Source organism: Nycticebus coucang, chromosome 7 (genome assembly GCF_027406575.1).
Source record: "Nycticebus coucang isolate mNycCou1 chromosome 7, mNycCou1.pri, whole genome shotgun sequence".
NCBI lineage: Eukaryota > Metazoa > Chordata > Mammalia > Primates > Lorisidae > Nycticebus > Nycticebus coucang.
In genome coordinates this window covers 27967180-27988525 of record NC_069786.1, presented here as the reverse complement: position 1 = coordinate 27988525, position 21346 = coordinate 27967180, and the positions used below count along the sequence as shown (strand labels likewise).

Below are 21346 nucleotides of genomic sequence, written 5' to 3'. Positions count from 1 at the left end.
CTGCAAGAAAACAAAGTTGCTAAGCAACCCAAACTAAGTAACATGTTTTCAAAATAAAGGCTCACTTAGTGTTCTTATTTCTTATGATCTTAATAATGAAGTGAAGGCTGTAATAGTCCATTTAGTATCTAAAATGCAAGACCGTTTAGGTTAAGACCCTACAGCTTTGAGGTTAAGATTAACTCTTCATCTAACAAATAGAGATTTATTAACATGTTGGTAGATAGTAATTTATACAGTTTTATATTGGAACATTGGGTTTTAGATGAAAATGTAAATAACAGTGACAAACAGGCATTAGGACTTTTCTGCAGATGTGTAAAGTATGCCTGGCTATCACTACTTATGGACGGCTAAAGTCATGGATGAAAACAACAATAGAGGGCTGGTTAGTATACGTCAATGGATAAGTGAGAATATATAGGGCTGAGGATATGACTTTTTTTTTTTTTTTTTAATTTTCAGAGATAGGTCTTACTCTGTCACCTAGGCTGAAGTACAGTGACATGATGATGCCTGTTTTTTTTTGCTATTGAATTATATGAGTTCCTTATATATTTTGAATATCAGATATACTTCTTATCCATCTTATCTATCTTATATCTTATCTATCAGATATATAGTTTGCAAATTTGTGATTTCAATACACAAAATCCTAGACACATTAATTCCTTATACTAGTCCTGTGATGTGTCACTCCTACCTTACAAATAAGAAAACCATGGTACAAAGAGACTAAGTAAATTGACTAAGGTCACGTAAACTTTAGGGTAGGTTTGTTTGAATCTAAAGCCCATGTTCCTTCTTTTTTTTTTTTCAAGACAGAATCTCACCTTGTTGCCCTCTGTAGATTGCCGTGACGACACAGCTCACAGCAACCTCAAACTCTTCGGCTCAAGATTTTGCCTCAGCTTACCTAGTAGCTGGGACTACAGGTGCCTGCCACAATGCCCAGTTATTTTTGTTGTTATTTGTTTAGCAGGCCCAGGCTGGGTTTGAACCCACTAGCCCTGGTGTACGTGGGTTGCACCCTAACCACTGAGCTATGGACACCGAGCCAAAGCCCATGTTCCTTGTAATTGTATTATCCTACCCAATAACTAATGCCTAATGGTATAAGATTCAATTATCTGAAAAATTAGCTTTATGGGTTGCATATAACTTGTGTCCTAATACCAAGTAAAAGTGAGATTCCACATCTGTCTCAAGGAAAAGAGCATTTATGTATGTATTTGGAGAAATTTCTCAGATACATATCTGAGAAAATGATAGAAGACTGACTAAACAGTAATGCATTTATAAGTACAGTGTGGTGAAATAAACAAATGCAGACTGGCAGAAAAAATGCCATATTTCAGTGGTAGTATTAAATGAGTTCCTTATATATTTTGAATATCAGATATACTTCTTATCCACCTTATCTATCTTATATCTTTTCTATCAGATATATAGTTTGCAAATTTGTGATTTCAATACACAAAATCCTAGACACATTAATTCCTTATACTAGTCCACATCTCAGAGAAATTCTCTCACATCTCAGAAATTGTAGACATTTTATATTTAAAACTTTGTAAACTCAATTTCCTGTGCATCTAAATGTATGTGCCAATCTTGTTGACTTTTCTACATCTTATCTGCATTATGTATGATTTAAGTACAAGGAGAAAAGTGAGGAGGGACACAAACCAGGAGTTTGAAACATGGGTTACCCAGTATGTGCATGCCTGAGAAATGGTCCAGGTGGCAGGGGTGCAGAGAAAAAGGGAGATTAGAAAAACAAATGCCTATATGACATTTTTTCATTTAGATAAAATTATGTTTGTCAAGAAATTAGAAATATAAACAATGTTTTAAAGTAACATTTACTAACGTAATGTTCATAATATGTTCAGGGAAAAATATAAGACACTATGCATTTCACTAAATCTACTGACCAATTCCTATGTATGTGTAGTTTTTGCACAGGCAGGAGACCAATATGATAGAACACATACTAGCTTGAGAATGCTGATGACCTGGGGATGGAGGCAGAGTAGGGCATGATGATTAGTTTTCTTTTACTCATCTTTGAAAAACATTGGTAAAAAATTTGAAAATATAGAGGTTACAGAAACAAAATTAAGGCCAATAATTAATGACATATATGTACTATACATAAGTGCAAGCTGGTCTTTGCCATTAAGGAATGCTTTCCTTCAGTACAGATTTACCAAGCTCCTTCTGTGTGCTAGGTGCTGGTTCTAGGTGCTTGAGTATTCAGAACAACCTTTGCTTTTCATGTATCTGTACTAAAATAAAACATAATTTATACAAGCTACTAAATCTAGATTTATAAAGGAATGGCCTCAATATATTAGAACTTAGGTAGTAATTCAATTATCTGATTAATTAAAAATACCAATAGTCAATTTTTTAAGCATTGATTCCAAGGTGCTGAAATACTGTGATTTGTATATTAACATTGAGCAGAAGCAGGAATAAGATTTTTTGTAAACAATGCTATTACATTTTGAAAAGTACTATTAGTTAATTACATTTTTTTTTTTAAACTAAAGGGATCCTAAATTAATTCTGTACATGACTTGACTTCCTACTCAGTAACTCGTCCAAAAGATACCAGCATACAATCTGACAGAATACACATGTTCTGCTTTAGGTGCAATCCATTTTATTTCTCACACACTGGTAATGTACAGTTGGAATAGATCAATCCTAGATTGTTAGTTGGTGACCAATTCTGTCAATTTACGATTACTGCATTTTAAGTTCATCTGCCCCGTTTAGGTCATCAATGTTACTCAGAGCTCTAAGCTGTGAGTAATTCCAAAGACGTTTTTTTTTTTTTTTGCAGTTTTTGGCAGGGGCTGGGTGTGAACCTGCCACCTCCAGCATATGAGGCTGGCGCCCCACTCTGTTGAGCCACAGTCAATTCCAAAGACTTTTTATCAAGATTCATTTTGGAGGTTGTTGGGGAACTTTATCTATCTTTCAATTATTACACTCCAGGCTATTCCTCAGGCCAAGGCTAGCTCTCCAAATTTTTATTTTCCTTGCAGAAATAGGCCAAGGGACTAAATCTAATGTTCTCTCCAAAGCATAGTCACATCAGCACACACTTGATAGCTTTTGGATTCTATCATCCTATTAAAATACGACTGACAGTACAGGCAGGTACAGAATTGTGCTCTCTCACCTGTATCAATACTCTCAGGGCCAGTTCCCTCAGAAATCAAGCAAACAAAATCCTTTTTGTTTCAAAGGATTGACAAATACAATAGCATGGGAAAGTTTTATTTTATTTTATTTTTTATTATTTTTTTTTTTTGTAGAGACAGTCTCACTGTACCGCCCTCGGGTAGAGTGCCGTGGCGTCACACGGCTCACAGCAACCTCTAACTCTTGGGCTTACGCGATTCTCTTGCCTCAGCCTCCCAAGCAGCTGGGACTACAGGCGCCCGCCACAACGCCCGGCTATTTTTTTGTTGCAGTTTGGCCGGGGCTGGGTTTGAACCCGCCACCCTCGGCATATGGGGCCGGCGCCCTACTCACTGAGCCACAGGTGCCGCCCGAAAGTTTTATTTTTTAATTTTTTATAAAATGTGATATCTGGCTGGGCATGGCAGCTCACATCTATAATCCAAGCACTCTGGAAGACTGAGGTGGGTGGATTGCCTGAGCTCACGGGTTCAAGACCAGCCTGAGTCAGACAGCAAGACCTCATCTATAAAAATAGCTGGACATCTGTAATCCCCAATACTTGGGAGACTGAGGCAAGAGAATCACTTGAGTCCAGGAGTGTGAGGTTGCTATGAGCTATGATGCCACGGTACTCTACCAAGGACGACAAAATGAGACTGTGTCTCAAAAAACCCCCCCCAAAAAACAAAAAACAAAACCTAACCAAACAAAATGTGGCATCTGTATGCTACACATAGTAGTTTTAAACCCTAAGCCATTTTACATGGTCTTATAGGCTTGATCTCCTTCCCCCTTGAAAGCCCCTCTTCCCAGTATGTAGGCCTACAAAGGTAACTCAGTACCTATTTCTCTCAGCCTCTGCCTGACATAGGAATGATTACTTTGGTAATTTTCTCCGATAAATAAAAGGTCAAACTTTGGCTTAAGAGGCAATTTTCTCACCCTTTATTTCACTTATACTTTAGCGCACAGAATTATGCCTCTAATTGGCAATTCAGAAACTGATTTGTCATTTTAGATTCCAAACTTGGACATAAGGAAAAGAACCTCAGATTCAGAGTATTTTCTCCTTATTTATACAATTTAAACTCATACAACAAATGGGACATTTAACCCAGTACACATTTCTATTTTCATGGTATAGCAGTTCTATCTATAGTTTTAAACCCTAAGCCATTTACATAAATGTACAAAGTTGCCTGTGAGATTTCTAATCAAAACGTGCCACTTAAAAAGCCCCTACAGGGTGGCGCCTGTGACTCAGTGGGTAGAGTGTCGTCCCCATATACTGGGGGTGGTAGGTTTGAACCCGTCCCTGGCCTAACTGCAACAAAAAATAGCTGGGCATTGTGGTGGGCGCCTGTGTAGTCCCAGCTATTTGGGAGCTGAGGCAAGAGAATAGCCTAAGCCCAGGAGTTGGAGGTTGCTCTGAGCTGTGATGCCAGGGCACTGTACTGAGGGTAATAAAGTGAGACTCTGTTTCGAAAAAATAAAAAGCCACTACAAACAGGGCCCCTTGCCCAAACACTGGCAGCCACAGAAATGTAAAGAAAGGGGAAATATGTGAGATTCTCTGAGGCATGGGGTCACCTGACAACAAAGAAAATCAGAACCAAACTCCCACTTTCAAAGCTAGTTGTGGGTATGTTCATTCTTTCTTCATCTCCAAATGCTATCTATAACCATAATTAGGTGACAGGCAATTTCAGAGAGATGTCATCAGAATAAATGAATGGCTTTATTCAGAATATATTCTGAACGATGAACTGAAGGGAAGACTAGTTATTTTTAACACACTGGGCTTGTCAGAGAAACTTCTGCTCTTCTAAGTTAAGGTGGTTGATGAAATACTTCACTACTTGCTTTAATGTAGAGCTTACTGTCATTTACTTCTCATGTAAGACTCCCGCCCCTACTGATAAAAAATGAGCTCCTCAGAGCCAGAAAAATTCCAGCAAGATACTCTGCTGCTAGGGTTACGTACAGAAATTACAATCTTCACAGATTCCTACAAAAATATTAAATATCAACAAAAGAACACTCTAATTGCTAAGGGCCTTTGGCCAACTATTATGTTATTTGGGTGAGGAAAAGAAGATTGGCCTAATTTTTAGGCACACAAGAGATTTGACTCTCCTTTAGTTTACATACTGAATGCTTTGCTTATAATGATTTTGCTAAAATACATACTTAAAAGATAGATTGTATCTGAGTGGGTGTGTTGGCTGACTCCTAATTTTAGCACTCTAGGACTGTTTGAGCTCAGGAGTTTGAGAGCAGCCTGAGCAAGAGTGAGACCTTGTTTTTACTAAAAATAACTCGGAAAAACTAGCTAGTTATGTAGGCACATGTAGCTACTCAGGAGGCTGAGGCAAAAGGATCGTTTGAGCCCAAGAGTTTGAGGTTGCTGTGAGCTGTGACGACAACACGGCACTCTACCCAGGGCAAAACCGAAAAACTCAGTCTCAAAAAAAAAAAAAAAAAAAAAAAAAAAAAAAGACTATATCATTGTTTTTCTTTATCTTGCCGTGGCATCACAGCTCACAGCAACCTCCAACTCTTGGGCTTAAGCGATTCTCTTGCCTCAGCCTCCCAAGTAGCTGGGACTACAGGTGCTCACCACAATGCCTGGCTATCTTTTGGCTGTAGCTGTCATTGTTGTTTGGCGGGCCCAGGCTGGATTTGAACCTGTCAGCTCTGGCGTATGTGTCTGGCCCGCTAGCCGCTTGAGCTACAGGCGCCAAGCCTGTATTATTGTTTTTCTATGCTACATTACAAAATGATCTCAGGTAATGCCTCTTAGTCAACTTTAAAACTAGCAATATAGACTATAATCCTGGTAAAGAATAAGAAGCTAGAGGATTAGGTTTCTTAGCATACTCACCTTAAATTATTTTGTTGGCCAGGTGGAATGACACTATAGTAAATGGGCATTCCTGTTGTGGGCATAGATCCTTGATTAGACTGACTGGGGAATGTAACTGGCTGTTGATAAGTCTGATGGGCAATTCCTTGAGAACCTTGAGGCAGTGAAACCTAAAATTTGAAAGACAATTTAAAGTAAAAAAGGTTTTTCAAAGCCTTGCAAATGTTCATGTTCTCAGCCTCCATTAACTTTTAAACCTTGAGTAGTTAGGAATATGCTAACATGCCAATAGGCTTTCCTGATAAGTTAGCCAGAGCCCTACCACTTTATTTCTAGGTTCCTCTGAGCCATCTATTGTTTTGGCTAGTATTTACCAATTGAACACACTGTAGGTTGGATGTATCAGATAATGAAAAGATATGACTATGTGGCTAAGTAAGTTATTTTGGGGAAAAAAAAAAAAAGAAAAAAGAAACCTTCCACATAAGGATAGAAAGAGCAACACAGTTTACCTAAGGAAGAGCTAAGTAAGACTCAGGCAGGGTGTCAGTGAGTTATAATAGATCAGGAACAATGGGAACTTGGGAGCTTAAGGTATCTAGATGTGACAGCAGCTTCACCAATTTACTATGTGACACTGGGCAAATGATGTAAAATTTCCAGGCCCTTCCCTTCCTTATCTGAAAGAATGAAAACATCACCTCCATCACAAGTATTATCTCCATTACAAGACAGCACATCTAAAGGATCTAGTATAGTAGCCATTCAGTGAATGAGTCTTTCATTTCTGTTTATTATCTACATGAAACTACATGGACAAAATGAATGCTTCAGTTCACTAGTTTCTCTCTCTCTCTCTGTTTTTTTTTTTACAGTTTCTAAAATAAAAACCACATAGGCGTAAAGGGCTCTTAACTTAAGAATGTACCAAAATATTAGAGTTCAATTATAAAGATTTAAAAAAATAATGCCAATATAAAAACTTCTGTTGATAAAGATGGCATTAGCAATAGTAATAATAATGAAGGATAATATGTACTACTGCGTACTTACTACCATGTATCAGGCTCTGTTCTAAATGCTTTAGTTGTATTATCTCATTAAGGTTTCCTAACAACCTGAGAAGGTACTTTTTATTATTTCTGATTTATAGATGGGTAAACTGAAGTTATGTAACTTGCTTAAGATTGCATAGCTAGCAAGCTAAGAAAGTAGGAATTCAAACCCATGCCCTCTGGCTCTAGATTCTCAGTTCTTTAACCTTCACTATTCTCTCTACTCTAGCTCTGCAATTTAAGTCTTGCCTTAAATAAAAAAAAGTAAATAAAAGTTTTGCCTATGTATTTCTGAAATGCCACTAGGTCTCTCAAAATATACACTGATCTCTTAATTACTTTGCCTTGGGCTCATTTATCTCAAATAGAAAATTACTGGTCTAATTTATCTAATTTTATACATTACAACATATTTCAATTTTTTTTTTTTTTTTTTTGAGACAGAGTTTTGCTTTGTTGCCCTCGGTAGAGTGCTGTGACGTCACAGCTCACAGCAACCTCCTCCTGGGCTTAGGCGATTCTCTTGCCTCAGCCGCCCGAGTAGCTAGGACTACAGGCGCCTACCACAACATCGGGTATTTTTTGTTGCAGTTTGGACAGGGCAGGGTTCGAACCCACCACCCTCGGTATTTGGGGCTGGCACCCTACCCACTGAGCTACCATTCAATTTTTTTTTTCTACTGAGTCAGTATAACATTCTGAGATTATTATTTCTATGTGTATCTAAATTAATATATATGGAATGCAGATCTAGGACAAATGGTACAGCTCAATTTAGATGACTTAAAACCAGTGGTTCTCAACCTGTGGGTCGTGACCCCTTTGTAACAACAAAACTACATCCTGCAAATCAGATATTTACATTATGATTCATAACAGTAGCAAAATTACAGTTATGAAGTAGCAACGAAAATAAATTTATGGTTGGGGGGTCACTACAACATGAAGAACTGTATTAAAGGGTCACCGCATTAGGAAGGTTGAGAACCACTGCTTAAAACTATTGGAATAATTTTATAACCTATTAACAAAAAAAATACAAAGCATCAAAAATGAGGAAGTGACCATTACTTGAGAATGGTCAGCCATAAAATTCACTACTAAGGACAGATGACCTTTATGGCTTATTTTGTCACTACTCAGCTTTTTTACTAAATAAGGTAGAAAGTATACTATAAAGCAGATGAGTCATTCATTGCTGGTCAAAGCAACACTTTATTTATTCAATGTGTGGATTATATGAAATACCATAAGAAAATAATAATTTGTAATAAGGTATGCTATACAAATTATAACTATCTTAGCTCTGGAATACTTTCATTATCCAGTTCCATTAAAAAAAGCTATACTAATAAGGCTCTAATTTATTTAAAAATGTCATTTCTCTCATTAGACCATTGAAAATCAAAGGCAGATTTTATTTAACTGTATCTTTAGCATCTAGCACAGTGCCAGGCCATCTAACAGAAGCTCAACATTATGGATTACATAACATGACCAGGATCCTTGAGAAGAAAGTGCTGATTTTAATGTTTAGATATGGAGAAAAAGGGAAGACTATTAAAGAGTAAAAAGCATGGGGGACATGAAGAATGCAAAGTCTAGCTTCATGAAGTATTTTTCTTTAGTTGCTTTAAGAGGCTTCAAAATGAGACACTCTTAATGATCAATAATACTTCGTAATTCCACATTTCACATTTTCATTTCAATTTCAATTTTCTGGTATCATATGGAAAATGCTAGTACCCTTCTTTGGCTCCAGAAGGTCTTTTCAATTATGTATGTAATTTTCTTTTAAGAGCTAGTTAAAGGTTTCTAACTTCCCAGAAGGCTTCATTATGAAGTTCCTAACCTATTCATTGCTTTAGTTCATGATCCTCTCAGTTTTAACAATCTGTATATTACAACCAATTTATTTACAAATATTTAGATAAAATTCATGTTTATAATCCCAATTACATTATTTTTTCCTTATTAAGTGAATGAAAATGGTCTTTACTAGTTCCTAAAATTAGACTCAGCTATGAAAAACCATAACTGAACTCACTTGCAAGGTAAAATGAACTCACTTCCAAGGTATTCCATGAAGATGAGGGAAGGTAAAACAAATTCTGAAAATGTGTCTTCTTATACTAAAGACATCTGTTTACTTATGAAGTAATAGGTATTTCTGCTTTAGAACTGTAAATTAAAACCTATGATATTCCAAATATATATCACCCCTTTTGGGAATTGAGTTGTGAGGGAAAAGTCTCAGCATGGGAAATTGGCACATACTTTCCTATTCTGAAAACAATGATATCTACATTAAAATAACTATTCAAACACCTGTACTCTCACTTCTATTTTTCTTTCTATTCCTCTCTCCCCACCAATGAAGACTTTCTAAGCAGCTGAATGAATATAGAGTAAGACATCTGGTTATGTAGCTGTGCAGTTGGAACTACTGACAATGCCAGACAAAATGTACTTACCAATGTCAATGTGGTTCAGATATTCTAAATGTTAATTAAGTGAATGAATAAAGTGGTAAAATGAGGATAAAACAAAGCTGTTTCAAGTAATATAAATCTTAAGACTATGAAGACAGAAAAGACAGAAGCATTTTCTCTATATTAAAAGGAGAACATAGCCAGACATGGTGGTGGTGCATATGCCTATAATCCTAGCACTCTGTGAGAACAAGATGGGTAGATTGTTTGATCTCAGGAGTTTGAGACCAGCCTGAGCAAGAGTGAAACTCCATCTCTAAAAACAGCTGCATGTTGTGGTGGACACCTATAATCCCAGCTACTTGGGAGGCTGAGACCACAGGATCACTTGAGTTTGAGGTTGCTGTGAGATAGTGCTCTACTGAGGGTGAAAAAATGAGACTGTGTCTCAAAAAAAAAAAAAAAAAAAAAAAGGATCCCACAGACCCTGTTTCTATTAAAAAATAGATAAAACTGGCCAGGTGCTGTGCCAGACATAGTCCCAGCTACTCGGGAGGCTGAGGCAAGAGAGTTGCTCAAGCTCAGGAGTTTGAGGTTACTGTGAGCTATGACACCAGGGAACTCTACCCAGGGCACGGAGCAAGACAAAAAAGGAAAACATAAAAGATTCATTGCAGTCATATATTTAATTTATTCAAAATTATCTCTACCCAAAGTAGGTAAAAGAGAGACAACATACCTGATATGATGAAGGATAGGGGATGACTACTCCTTGAATCTGATTTCCAATGCTGTTGGGCTGGCTACCGACTAGGTTCTGACTCTGGGGCTGCTGAACTCCAACTATTCCTTGGTAGTTTTGCTGCTGGTTAGGTATAACTTGATAACCTGTAATAGCGCAATGAGTTAACTCTGACTTTGAATTTAATTATTTCATGCAATAGAATGGTTAAAAAATGTTAAGTACTTTGATGTTCAAAAATGACAGAATTTTTATTAAATGGCAGGTCTCTAAAATAACATTCAAAAAGTTCACTATGTAGGTAGGTAACCCAAGTCAGCCACACTCACTGCCACTCCCCAAAATACATTCAAATAAAATCTATATATGAATATTTCCTGTATACCTGAGGAAGTTTATAGGGTCATATGTTTAGTTAACATAGGACAATTACTATTCAGGGTGTGTTCCAATCTATTATGATAAACAGTTTCTGGGGATCAAGACTGGCTACATGATATGAGGGACCCAGTGCAGAAGAAAAATATGTAGGGCCCCTTGTTAAAAAAATTAAAAATTTCAAGTTGGTAACAGCAGATCACTAGTGAGGGCATGGGGCCCTGTGCAACTGCAGTGGCTGCACGGTGATGAAACTGGACTTGCTACAGAGTTATAAGGGGGAAGAGAACCACTCCATAGAAAGGTTGCATATTTGAGAATCACAGTGAGATACGACTACTTATATTAGGAATGTATCAAAGATATAAGGTATGAAGTTCTTCAGTAATTTTTTTTAGATTATTTCCTAAGAGATAACTGCCCCTAAGCTAAAGGCTAATCAGAGTATAAATTCACCTATATCAAGTAAACTTATTTTTTTTTTTTTTGAGACAGAGTCTCAAGCTGGGTAGAGGGCCATGGCGTCACAGCTCACAGCAACCTCAAACTTCTGGGCTTAAGTGATTCTCTTGCCTCAGCCTCCCAAGTAGCTGGGACTACGGGCGCCTGCCACAACACCTGGCTATTTTTTGGTTGCAGTTGTCATTGTTGTTTAGCTGGTCCAGGCTGGATTCCAACCCTCCAGCCTTGGTCCATGTGGCTGGTGCTGTAACCACTGTGCTACGGGAGCTGAGTTATCTGAAATGTCTTAAAACTTGTAGGCATTGAAGAGGTGGCATTTGCATTGGGTCTTCAACGATGGGCTAGATTTGAACACACAGGACATTCAGACAGGTGACCAGAACATTATAGACCAAAACACAGAAGTCCAATGTTCTAGATTTGAACCTGCCAGCTCTGGTGTATGTGGCCGATGCCCTAGCCGCTTGAGCTACAGGTGCCAAGCCTGCTTGTTTATTTTTGAGACAGTCTCACTTTGTTGCCTGGGCTAGATAGAGTGCTATGGCCGTCAGTCTAGCTCATACCAACCTCAAATTCTTAGGTTGAAGTGATCGCCTGCCTCAGCCTCCAGAGTAGGTAAGAATACAGATGTCTACCACAATACTTAGCTAATTTTTCTGTTTTTAGAAGAGAAGAGGTCTCATTCTTGCTCAAGCTATACACTTACTTATTTAAATAAGAATCTACAGTGATAAACTGGAATAGTGAATATAAACTGTATTTTTGTTTTCTGATCCTAAGACAATTCCTTTAGGTATGCTAATTAAAGGCATTCATGTAAATTACTACAAGCTATGACAAATTCTCTTTTTACAAAACAAGATAAAAATAATCACCTCAAAAAAAAAATAATAATCACCTCACTTTAGGGTATTGAAAAAATTTTTGTAGGCTAGGCCGGGGCTCACACCTGTAATCCTAGCACTCTGGGAGACTGAGACAGGTGGACTGCTTGAGCTTAGAGGAGTTTGAGACCAGTCTGAGCCAAGAGTGAGACCCCATCTCTACTAAAAATAAAATTAGCTGGGCACTGTGATAGGCACCTGTAAACCCAGCTACTCAGGAAGCTGAGGAATGAGGATTGCTGGAGCCCAAGAGTTTGAGGTTGCTGTGAGCTATGATGATGCCACGGCACTCTACCTAGGGTGACAGAATGAGACTCTGTCTCAACAAAGAAAAAAAAAAAAAAAAGGAAAAGTTTTTTTTTTTTTTTTTTTGTAGAGACAGAGTCTCACTTTATGGCCCTCGGTAGAGTGCCGTGGCCTCAACAGCTCACAGCAACCTCCAACTCCTGGGCCCAAACGACTCTCTTGCCTCAGCCTCCCGAGTAGCTGGGACTACAGGCGCCCGCCACAACACCCGGCTATTTTTTTTTTTGGTTGCAGTTCGGCTGGGGCCGGGTTTGAACCCGCCACCGTCGGTATATGGGGCCGGCGCCTTACGGACTGAGCCACAGGTGCCTCCCAAAAAAAAAAGGAAAAGTTTTTATAAAGATGAACTGAACTATAGCATTGCTTATACAAACAAGGGCAATGAAATAATTTCCCTGATAATAACATCAATACATATATTTTATTATCTTATAAAGAGCAGTTTTCATTTACAACTTTATTAATACTTAAAGCAAGAAAAACTGTAATTTCAAGTATTGATTATAGACAATAATTATCAATGTGGTTATCCTTAATAACAACAGAATAACATATCCTTAATGTTATGATTCTGCTCAAGGACTAAAAGACTGAATAAAATCTAGCATCTACCTTCTCTAAGAATATAAATACAACAAAGTATATCTGGTAACCAAACAACATATTAACAACAACAAAGTAAAAATCCACTTATAGTAAATTCTTTAACAGTGAAGGGGTTTTTGTAAAAATGTTATTTGTATGGCAACAGTGTTCTATGGGCATGTTTCAAATGACTTCCCACCAATCTAAATTTGTCCAAAAAAATGTATAATCTAGTTTTTATTTGTAATACAGTGAATGATAATATGCTGTTTGCTAAACCTTCTCCTTTGGGAATTTCCTATACATATGTATTACTTAAACTTTTAGGCATGTAAAGGAAGAAAGCAGAAAAAACTTCTTGTTTCTTAGTCCAACAATTAATATTCAACCCTATTTTCAGTTCATCAAATGACAGGTTATTTCCAATTCACATCCCCAAATCCCAAACACTGTCACAACATATGCTGACAAATTCCTACCCTTAGGCCCGGTGCCTGGTAGCAAAGTGGTTATGGTGCCAGCCACATACACCAAAGGTGGAGGATTCGAACCTGGCCCTGGCCAGCTAACCAACGACGACAACTGCAAACAACAACAACAACAGGGCGTTGTGGCAGACGACTGTACTCCCAGCTACTTGGGAGGCTAAGGCAAGAGAATCACTTGAGCCTAAGAGTTTGAGGTTGCTGTGAGTTGTGACGCTACGGCACTCTACGGAGGGGACATAGTGAGACTCTGTCTCAACAACAACAACAAAAATTCCTACCCCTAGAAAGATAAAGGACAACAATAGAAATGGGATGTAAACATGAGATCTTTTCTTGTGTGGGAAATGCCATCTCTCAACACATACATACAAACATCTACTACAGCATCAGAATGTGGGCTCTACCATAGACTGGGAAAATAATTTTCCTAAAACAGACTTGGTAGAATTATAGTCTACTAAAATGAAAATAGACAAAAACACTGTAGATAGCTGGCAGAATTCACTTAAAATACTTTGACTTAACATTCACATCCCCTTAAGAAACTTAAAATGTTTCACATGTTTCTTCTATAGTTTATTTAAATATATTTAAGGTTCTACAGTGACTTAAAAGCTTTATAAAAACAAAAGCTAATGTATGGGCAAATGCATTGATAGTTTTGCATTTTTTAATTTTCTAAATTTAACCACTTTAATTTAAGTGTCTTAGAGGGTCTCCTGCCTAAAATTCTTTCTTATGATAAAAGATCTGAGACAGAAGCCTTCTAATACATAGCTTGAGAAACCATACATAGCAGTTTAATGTAGGGTCACTTGGAAATTATATTGTGGAATTTTATCATTAAATTCTCAATGATATTTTAGATTTCCTAATGCATCTAATCTCTATTAATGTCACTGCCTATTAATTGCCACACTTATGCACAAACACCATGCACAGTTTGAAAATGTGACAACATGAAATCTAAAAATCTATTAACATGTAACTGTAGCATCTGGTCATTTGTTACAGAAGGTAGTATAAAGGATACAGGAAGCCTAGGATATGCCAGCTGGGTTATAGAAAGAAGAGTTTGACATGGTCCTTATCTTCGGAGTAAGGCATTGTTAGCCACAATATCCTATGAGGATAAGAGTATACATAAAAAGAGTCTTACCAAAATAAGAGGGAGAAATCAGTCCTGACTGATATTCATAGAAGTGGACGCATTTGAACTTGGGCTTAAAGAAAAAGAAGAACATTCCAACAAAAAGAAAAGGTCTAAATTATATGTTTGAAGTAGGGAATAGTCAGGAGTGTTTAGATATGGTGTATGGGTGAAAAGTGGAAGGTGAAGGTAAAGGTAGGATAGAATACTGGTGGAAAACCAAAGTTTTTACAAGTAGAAGAGGGATGAGATGAAACTACCAGGAAGTTATAGATTTTAAAAATTGTGAAAGTAGAAAAAACACTCACATTAGTAGTGTTTTTAGTACTTCCTTTGCAAGCAGCATAAATGAAGTAGGAATGTGTCCTCGAGCAATTGGAACTACTGAAAATAACAATGCCAAGAACTTTAAAATACCTTCCTCAATAAGCTCTCTTACTAATCCCCTCATGATTTTGTCTATTGCCTTATACCATATCTCATGAAACTCTATAGGTAACATCCATATATATATAGTTTGTTTGTTTGTTTTTGGAGACAGTTTTACTTTATCACCCTTGGTAGTGCCGTAGCATCGTAGCTCACAGCAACCTCAAACTCTTGGGCTCAAGCAATGCTTTTGTCTCAGCCTCCCAAGTAGCTGGGATTACAGGCGCCAGCCTCAATGCATAGTTATTTTTAGAGACAAGGTCTCACTCTGGCTCAGGCTGGTCTCAAATCTTTGAGCTCAGGCAATCCACCTGGTCTTAGCCTCTCAGAGTGCTAGGATTACAGGCATGAGCCACTGCACCCGGCCCAAATATATATATATTTTTAAAATTTCAGGTTAATGTGAAACAGGTCACAATATTTGATTTTGTTAGGTATAGTCCCTCTTGTAGTTGTGTCCTGCACCCAAAAGGTGTGCCAAAGACCCCTACATTGTGCTTATTAAGTGGGAGCATGCCAATTACCTTTCTTCCCCTCTCTCCCTAATTTGAATTAAGTTTTTCTCCTATGTGGGCATGTATCAGATTGTCTACTGGCTTTATATTAATATCGAGTACTTTATATATCTGCTTTTCCATTCTTGTGATACTTTATTAAGAAGAATGTGCTTCAGCTCCATCCAGGTTAATACAAAAGATATAAAGTCTCCATCTTTTCTTATGGCTAAATACTACTACACTGATATTTTCTTGCTAGTTGTTCTTTCCTTGCTGTGTATGCCTTTGCCTTTTTTTTTTTTTTGTGCCGCTGTGTCACAGCTCATAGCAACCTTCAACTTGGGCTTAAGTGATTCTATTGCCTCAGCCTCCTGAGTGGCTGGGACCACAGGGGCCCACCACAACGCCCAGCTTTCTTTTGTTGCAGTTGTCATTGCTGTTTAAGCTGGCCAGGGCTGAGTTCAAACCCACCACCATTGGTATATGGGGCCAGCACCCTTCCCACTGAGCCAAAGGTGCCACCTCTGTGTATGCCTTTAAAAAGATGCAAATGATATGGTTTTTAAGAGTAAAGGCATCTGACCACTTGATTGTTGTGTTCAAAAAATATATATATATCTAAAAGAGTAAAGGCAAAAATATTAACATTCACCCTTTCCCTTTAAAATAATCCATATCAACTATCACACAGCTAAACAGTAGGCACTTAATATTTATACTTAGTGAGTGAACAACAGGGAAAAACTACACAAAACCAGAAACTTACTATGTGTTAACAGGCTAAGAATGTCCAGCTTCTTACTGTTCACATTTAGAGAATGGTTTCTCACATGAAAAACTGAATTTAGGGGCGGCGCCTGTGGCTCAAGGAGTAGGGCACCGGTCCCATATGCCGGAGGTGGCGGGTTCAAACCCAGCCCTGGACAAAAACCACAAAAAAAAAAAAAAAAAAAAAAAGAAAAAAGAAAAACTGAATTTAAATTTTAAGGCAACATTAGTTTAGAAGGTGAACACATTTAATCACCTTTTCACTAAAATGACACTACTCCATGAACACAAACCACATCAGTCTGGAATTCATGGATCACTCATTAAATCTATCCTAGAAAATTGGACAAATGAATCAAAGATTTCATGTAATTAACCTCAAAGTGCTTACTTGATAAGGAAGAAGACCAAACTGTTTCAATTTATATTAATATATAAAGCTTGAAATGAAGGTATTATTTGAATATTTCTTTAAAAATTGTGGACATTAATATAACTTCAAAAAAACCCTTATTTATTTGATCATAAAAAAGATTTTCTTTCTTTTTTTTTTTTTTTTGTAGAGACAGAGTCTCACTTTATTGCCCTCGGTAGAGTGCCGTGGCGTCACACAGCTCACAGCAACCTCCAGTTCCTGGGCTTAGGCGATTCTCTTGCCTCAGCCTCCCAAGTAGCTGGGACTACAGGCACCCACCACAACGCCTGGCTATTTTTTTTGTTGCAGTTTGGCCGGGGCTGGGTTTGAACCCGCCACCCTCGGTATATGGGGCTGTGGCACCCTAACCACTGAACCAGAGGCGCCGCCCTATAAAAAAGATTTTCATGGTAGAAAATCTGGAAAACAAAAAAGGGAAAAGCCACTATGGAAAAATAATCACTTATAGATAATTACCATGTGCACACTGTATACATAGCTAGCCTTATTTTTTATGCAGAGAGCAACATACATACTCATTTGCATTTTTTCTAGAAATGAAACATATTTTCTTATTTTTTTATATAGTTTATGTGCCAAAAAACAACCTTATCACTGTGAAATGAGACATATTTTCAAAGCCTCTTTTCATTATAACACATACTTTCAAAGCCTTTTTCTTTTTTTTGAATTTCTAAGGACAATTTTATGTGGACAGGAACCTCTCTAACAGAACACAGGAGTTAGGCAGCAGTTATTACAATACACTTTTGCCAAATGACTTAACGTGAGCAAAGCCTTTCTATGTAATGTTTCCATACCTGAATAACAGAGATTTTACAATCTTTGGGAAGGAAGTATTTTTTAAAGTAATTTTCTTAAAACTTATTTATACCTAAAATTTAAAAATCAAAAGTTGAAGAAAAGAACTCAATTGATCTCTACTGTACTCTCAGGATGAAGGTTAAGTGTCAAGAAGCTAAATAGGAAAAAGAAAAATTTTTTTTTTAGGACAATTTATGTCAGATCCCTGTGTCTGGCCTGGAATCCAGTCCAAAGTTCCTATGTCTTTTCATTTAGAATACTACATAATTATCATTGCTTCAAAGGCACCACAAGGTAATATTAACAGCTAACACTCTTATGACATTTATTAGTTTATAGGCACTGAGTACTTTACATAAGTTAACCCATTTAGTGATTACAATCTTATGAAATAAGTATAATTATTATCCCCATGTTTTCAGATGAGGAAAGAAAGGCACAGAGAGTTTCATACCTCATCCCAAGGTCAACAGCTTTTAAGTGTGTAGCTGGGAATTAAACACAGCTGTCTTGATTCTAAAATTTACTTTTCTGAGGGACAAATGTTGAAGTAGAAAAAGTTTTATGGAAACACTGATTAAATAAACACAACTTGGCCTCCTTCCAATTTCTGAGAATTTGGTTAATGAAGACTTACACTGTAGTTTAACATACATTAAGTTGGCAAGAATTATTGTCAATAAAACCCACTCAATCCAAAACTTTCTGTTCATGACTTAATGATTATTTATAAGAATTATTATTCAAAAGAGGAATCAGGATGAAAGATTGCTGAGTAGTTTGTCCAGGTGGTAGCTACATGAACTTGGGAGCTAAAAAAGGACAAGGTAGAAGAGTTTGTACAATTAATCCATAATGTTCTCTTCCTGGGAGAAGCTATCCTTCACTTGCTTTGCTCACTATTCCCAAGATGTGTGGTTTTACACCTATGTGACCTAGGTATTGCAGAGGTATACAGCCTTTCCTTCTTATGATTAGATTATATACAAATTGTATAAAACAGCTGGGAAGGGCAAGAGGCAGCTTAAATGTTAATGTATTTCAGGTTCCCCATTCCATGGTTCTATGTTTTGAAAGTTGTTTTTAAAGTATTTCCATATTAATCTCCAATGTTCTTTAGTTTTGTTTTTGTTTTTGTTTTTTTTTTGGTAGAGACAGGGTCTTACTTTATGGCCCTCGGTAGAGTGCTGTGGCCTCATACAGCTCACAGCAACCTCCAACTCCTGGGCTTCAGCGATTCTCTTGCCTCAGCCTCCTGAGTAGCTGGGACTACAGGTGCCCGCCACAGCGCCCGGCTACTTTTTGGTTGCAGTTTGGCCGGGGCCGGGTTTGAACCCGCCACCCTCGGTATATGAGTCTGGAGCCTTACTGACTGAGCCACAGGTGCCACCCTGTTTTTTTTTTTTTTTTTTTTAATGAGGCAGAGTCTCAAGCTGTTGCCCTGGGTAGAGTGCGGTAGCGTCACAGCTCACAGAAACCTCTAACTCTTAGGCTCAAGCGATTCTGTTGCCTCAGCTTCCCAAATAGCTGGGATTACAGGCACCTGCCACAATGTCCAGTCAATTTTTTTGGTTGTAGTTGCCACCACTAATTGGCAGGCCCACATTGGATTCAAACACGCCAGCTGCGGTGTTATGTGGCTGGCACCCTAGCCGCTGACCTATAGGCACCAAGCCAGCGTGGGGCTATTTTTTGTTATATTTGTCATTGTTATTTAGCAGGATGGGGGCGGGTTCGAACCCACCAGCCCTGGTGTATGTAGCACCCTAACCACTGAGCTACAGGCACTGTTCCTTGGGTTTTAACTCAGCTGTTTTGCCTCAGAAGATGCTTTTGGTCAAAATGTATATACTCTATCGCCATATTCCAGATGAGTCTATAGACGATTCTCTAGAAGAATTTCCATAAGATGTTGGCTATCTTTTCCACAAAGTCAGATGCTTTGCCAGACTTTATGCAGTGGAACAATGCTAGCTTTAACCTGGACACCTTGTGTGCAAGGAGAGCTGCTGTGTTTCATTGGTGAAGTCTTAAAGTACTGTGAAACAAAGGCTTTTATCCATTCACTGAGTAGCTTCTACTCATTTTCATATTCAAGGCAGGAAAACCTACCAGGTTTGAAACACATAGGGTAGGGAGCTATCAGAGCCTGAGAAACCTTTCTAAGCTGTCACAATTGAAAGTGTTGTTTAATATTTGATGCTGTGTATGACTGGTACTTCAAAAGGGAAATTCTACTTGCATCAGGACAAGTACTTGAACTGCTTTTTTTCCTAAAGTCATGAAGAAATATTTCAGCATCTGATACTTATGTATAACACACAACTGGCTGAAAAGTATATCCTTTTGGATTATACTCTCTAAAGAGCAGGATACTAAAGGTTACTAAAAGATCATTAGACTTTTTATTTTTAAAGAAGATAGACTGTGGAATCTATGTTGGTAAAAATTATTATAGTGACAAGCAAAACTTAGAAAGTCAGAAAGTACTGAAAACAAACATCCCCTCCCAATCAGTCTACTGATCAAAAGATAAGAATCTTAACTATTGTCTAAGACAAAATCATTAATAAAATAATTTATTAACAGTATACAACAAAGAATTTCTAGCATGCCTCACTTTATGTACATTTGCTTAATAAAATATACATCTTGAAAGAAGTGTTCAAGTTGCTTACAAATTCCTTTGAACCTTTGTTTACACAAAGAAATTTCAGGCTGCGGAGCATGGACTGTTATAGAATGGCACCTACAGAAGTGACACTGTAGGGATTACACCTGCGGTGCATCTTACAAGGGTATATGTGAATCCTAGTAAATGTGGAATGTAAAGGTCTCAGCAAAATAACCAAGAAAATGCTATGAAAGCTATGTTAACTAGTGTGATGAAAATGTGTCAAACGATCTATGAACCAAGTGTATGGGGCCCCATGATCATATTAATGTACACAGCTATGATTTAATAAAAATGAAAAAAAAGGGGGGGAAAAAAAGTGACACTGTGATTCAGGTCCCTTATTTAATTATTGAGAAAAAAGGAAGAAGGTACATAGTTCTGATAGTTTCAAAAAATAGCTTGAAGACTGCCAAGTAAGGGAAAAGAAGATCCAATGATCTGGAAAAGAGGAAGAAGGTCGAGCATTAGGAAGGATAAGTAGATTCCTAAAGAATGAAAAGTACCATTAGTTGTTTTTTTTTTTTTTTTTGAGACAGAGCCTCAAGCTATTGCCCTGGGTAGAGTGCTATGGTGTCACAGCTCACAGCAACCTCCAACTACTGGTCTTAAGTGATTCTCTTGCCTCAGCCTCCCGAGTAGCTGGGACTACAGGTGCCTGCCACAATGCCTGGCTATTTTTTGGTTGTAGTTGTTACTGTTTAGCAGGCCCAGGCTGGATTCGAACTCACCAGCTCTGGTGTATGTGGCTGGTGCCTTAGCCACTTGAGCTACAGGTGCCGAGCCACCATTAGTTTTTTAAACACATTAACTGCTATGTGAATTGTGTATTTAACTCACACTAGTTTTCAACCTAAGACCTCACGAAGCTGTGAAACCTCTGCTCATTGTTTTTGTTGTCAACTGGCACAACTCTCTCATTTGCTAGCTCTGCTCCCTGCTAGTTGGACACATGCTGGACTGTGGTCTCTGATTATCATAGCGTCTAATGCGCATTTCAACCTGAATGTTTGTCTGGTGGCTCATTGAAAGAAATCAGTACGACAGTATGTGGCAATGTGACATTGTTGCACATACTTAAGGGGTGTGATTCAGAGGTCTTCATGCAAAAGTACCCAAGGTCAACTCCAAATATAACTAAGTACTTATGGAATGGGCTGGGCACAGTGGCTCATGCCTGTAATCCTAC

The 21346-nt window shown here is 37.8% G+C and overlaps 1 protein-coding gene across 16 annotated transcripts in view; it reads right to left on the bottom strand.

The window, feature by feature from the left end:
- R3HDM1 (R3H domain containing 1) overlaps positions 1–21346 on the bottom strand; it is a 227505-nt gene that overhangs the window by 47602 nt on the left and 158557 nt on the right. For 8 of the 16 annotated variants that reach the window (XM_053596406.1, XM_053596403.1, XM_053596404.1 and 5 more), the window contains 3 exons: positions 16242–16394; positions 10294–10442; positions 6086–6237 (listed from right to left, as the gene is read on the bottom strand). In XM_053596406.1, coding sequence (XP_053452381.1) covers positions 6086–6237; positions 10294–10442; positions 16242–16394 — 454 coding nt within the window. The remainder of the gene's footprint in view (positions 1–6085; positions 6238–10293; positions 10443–16241; positions 16395–21346) is intronic. The other 8 variants (XM_053596411.1, XM_053596412.1, XM_053596414.1 and 5 more) reach the window with 1 other exon arrangement.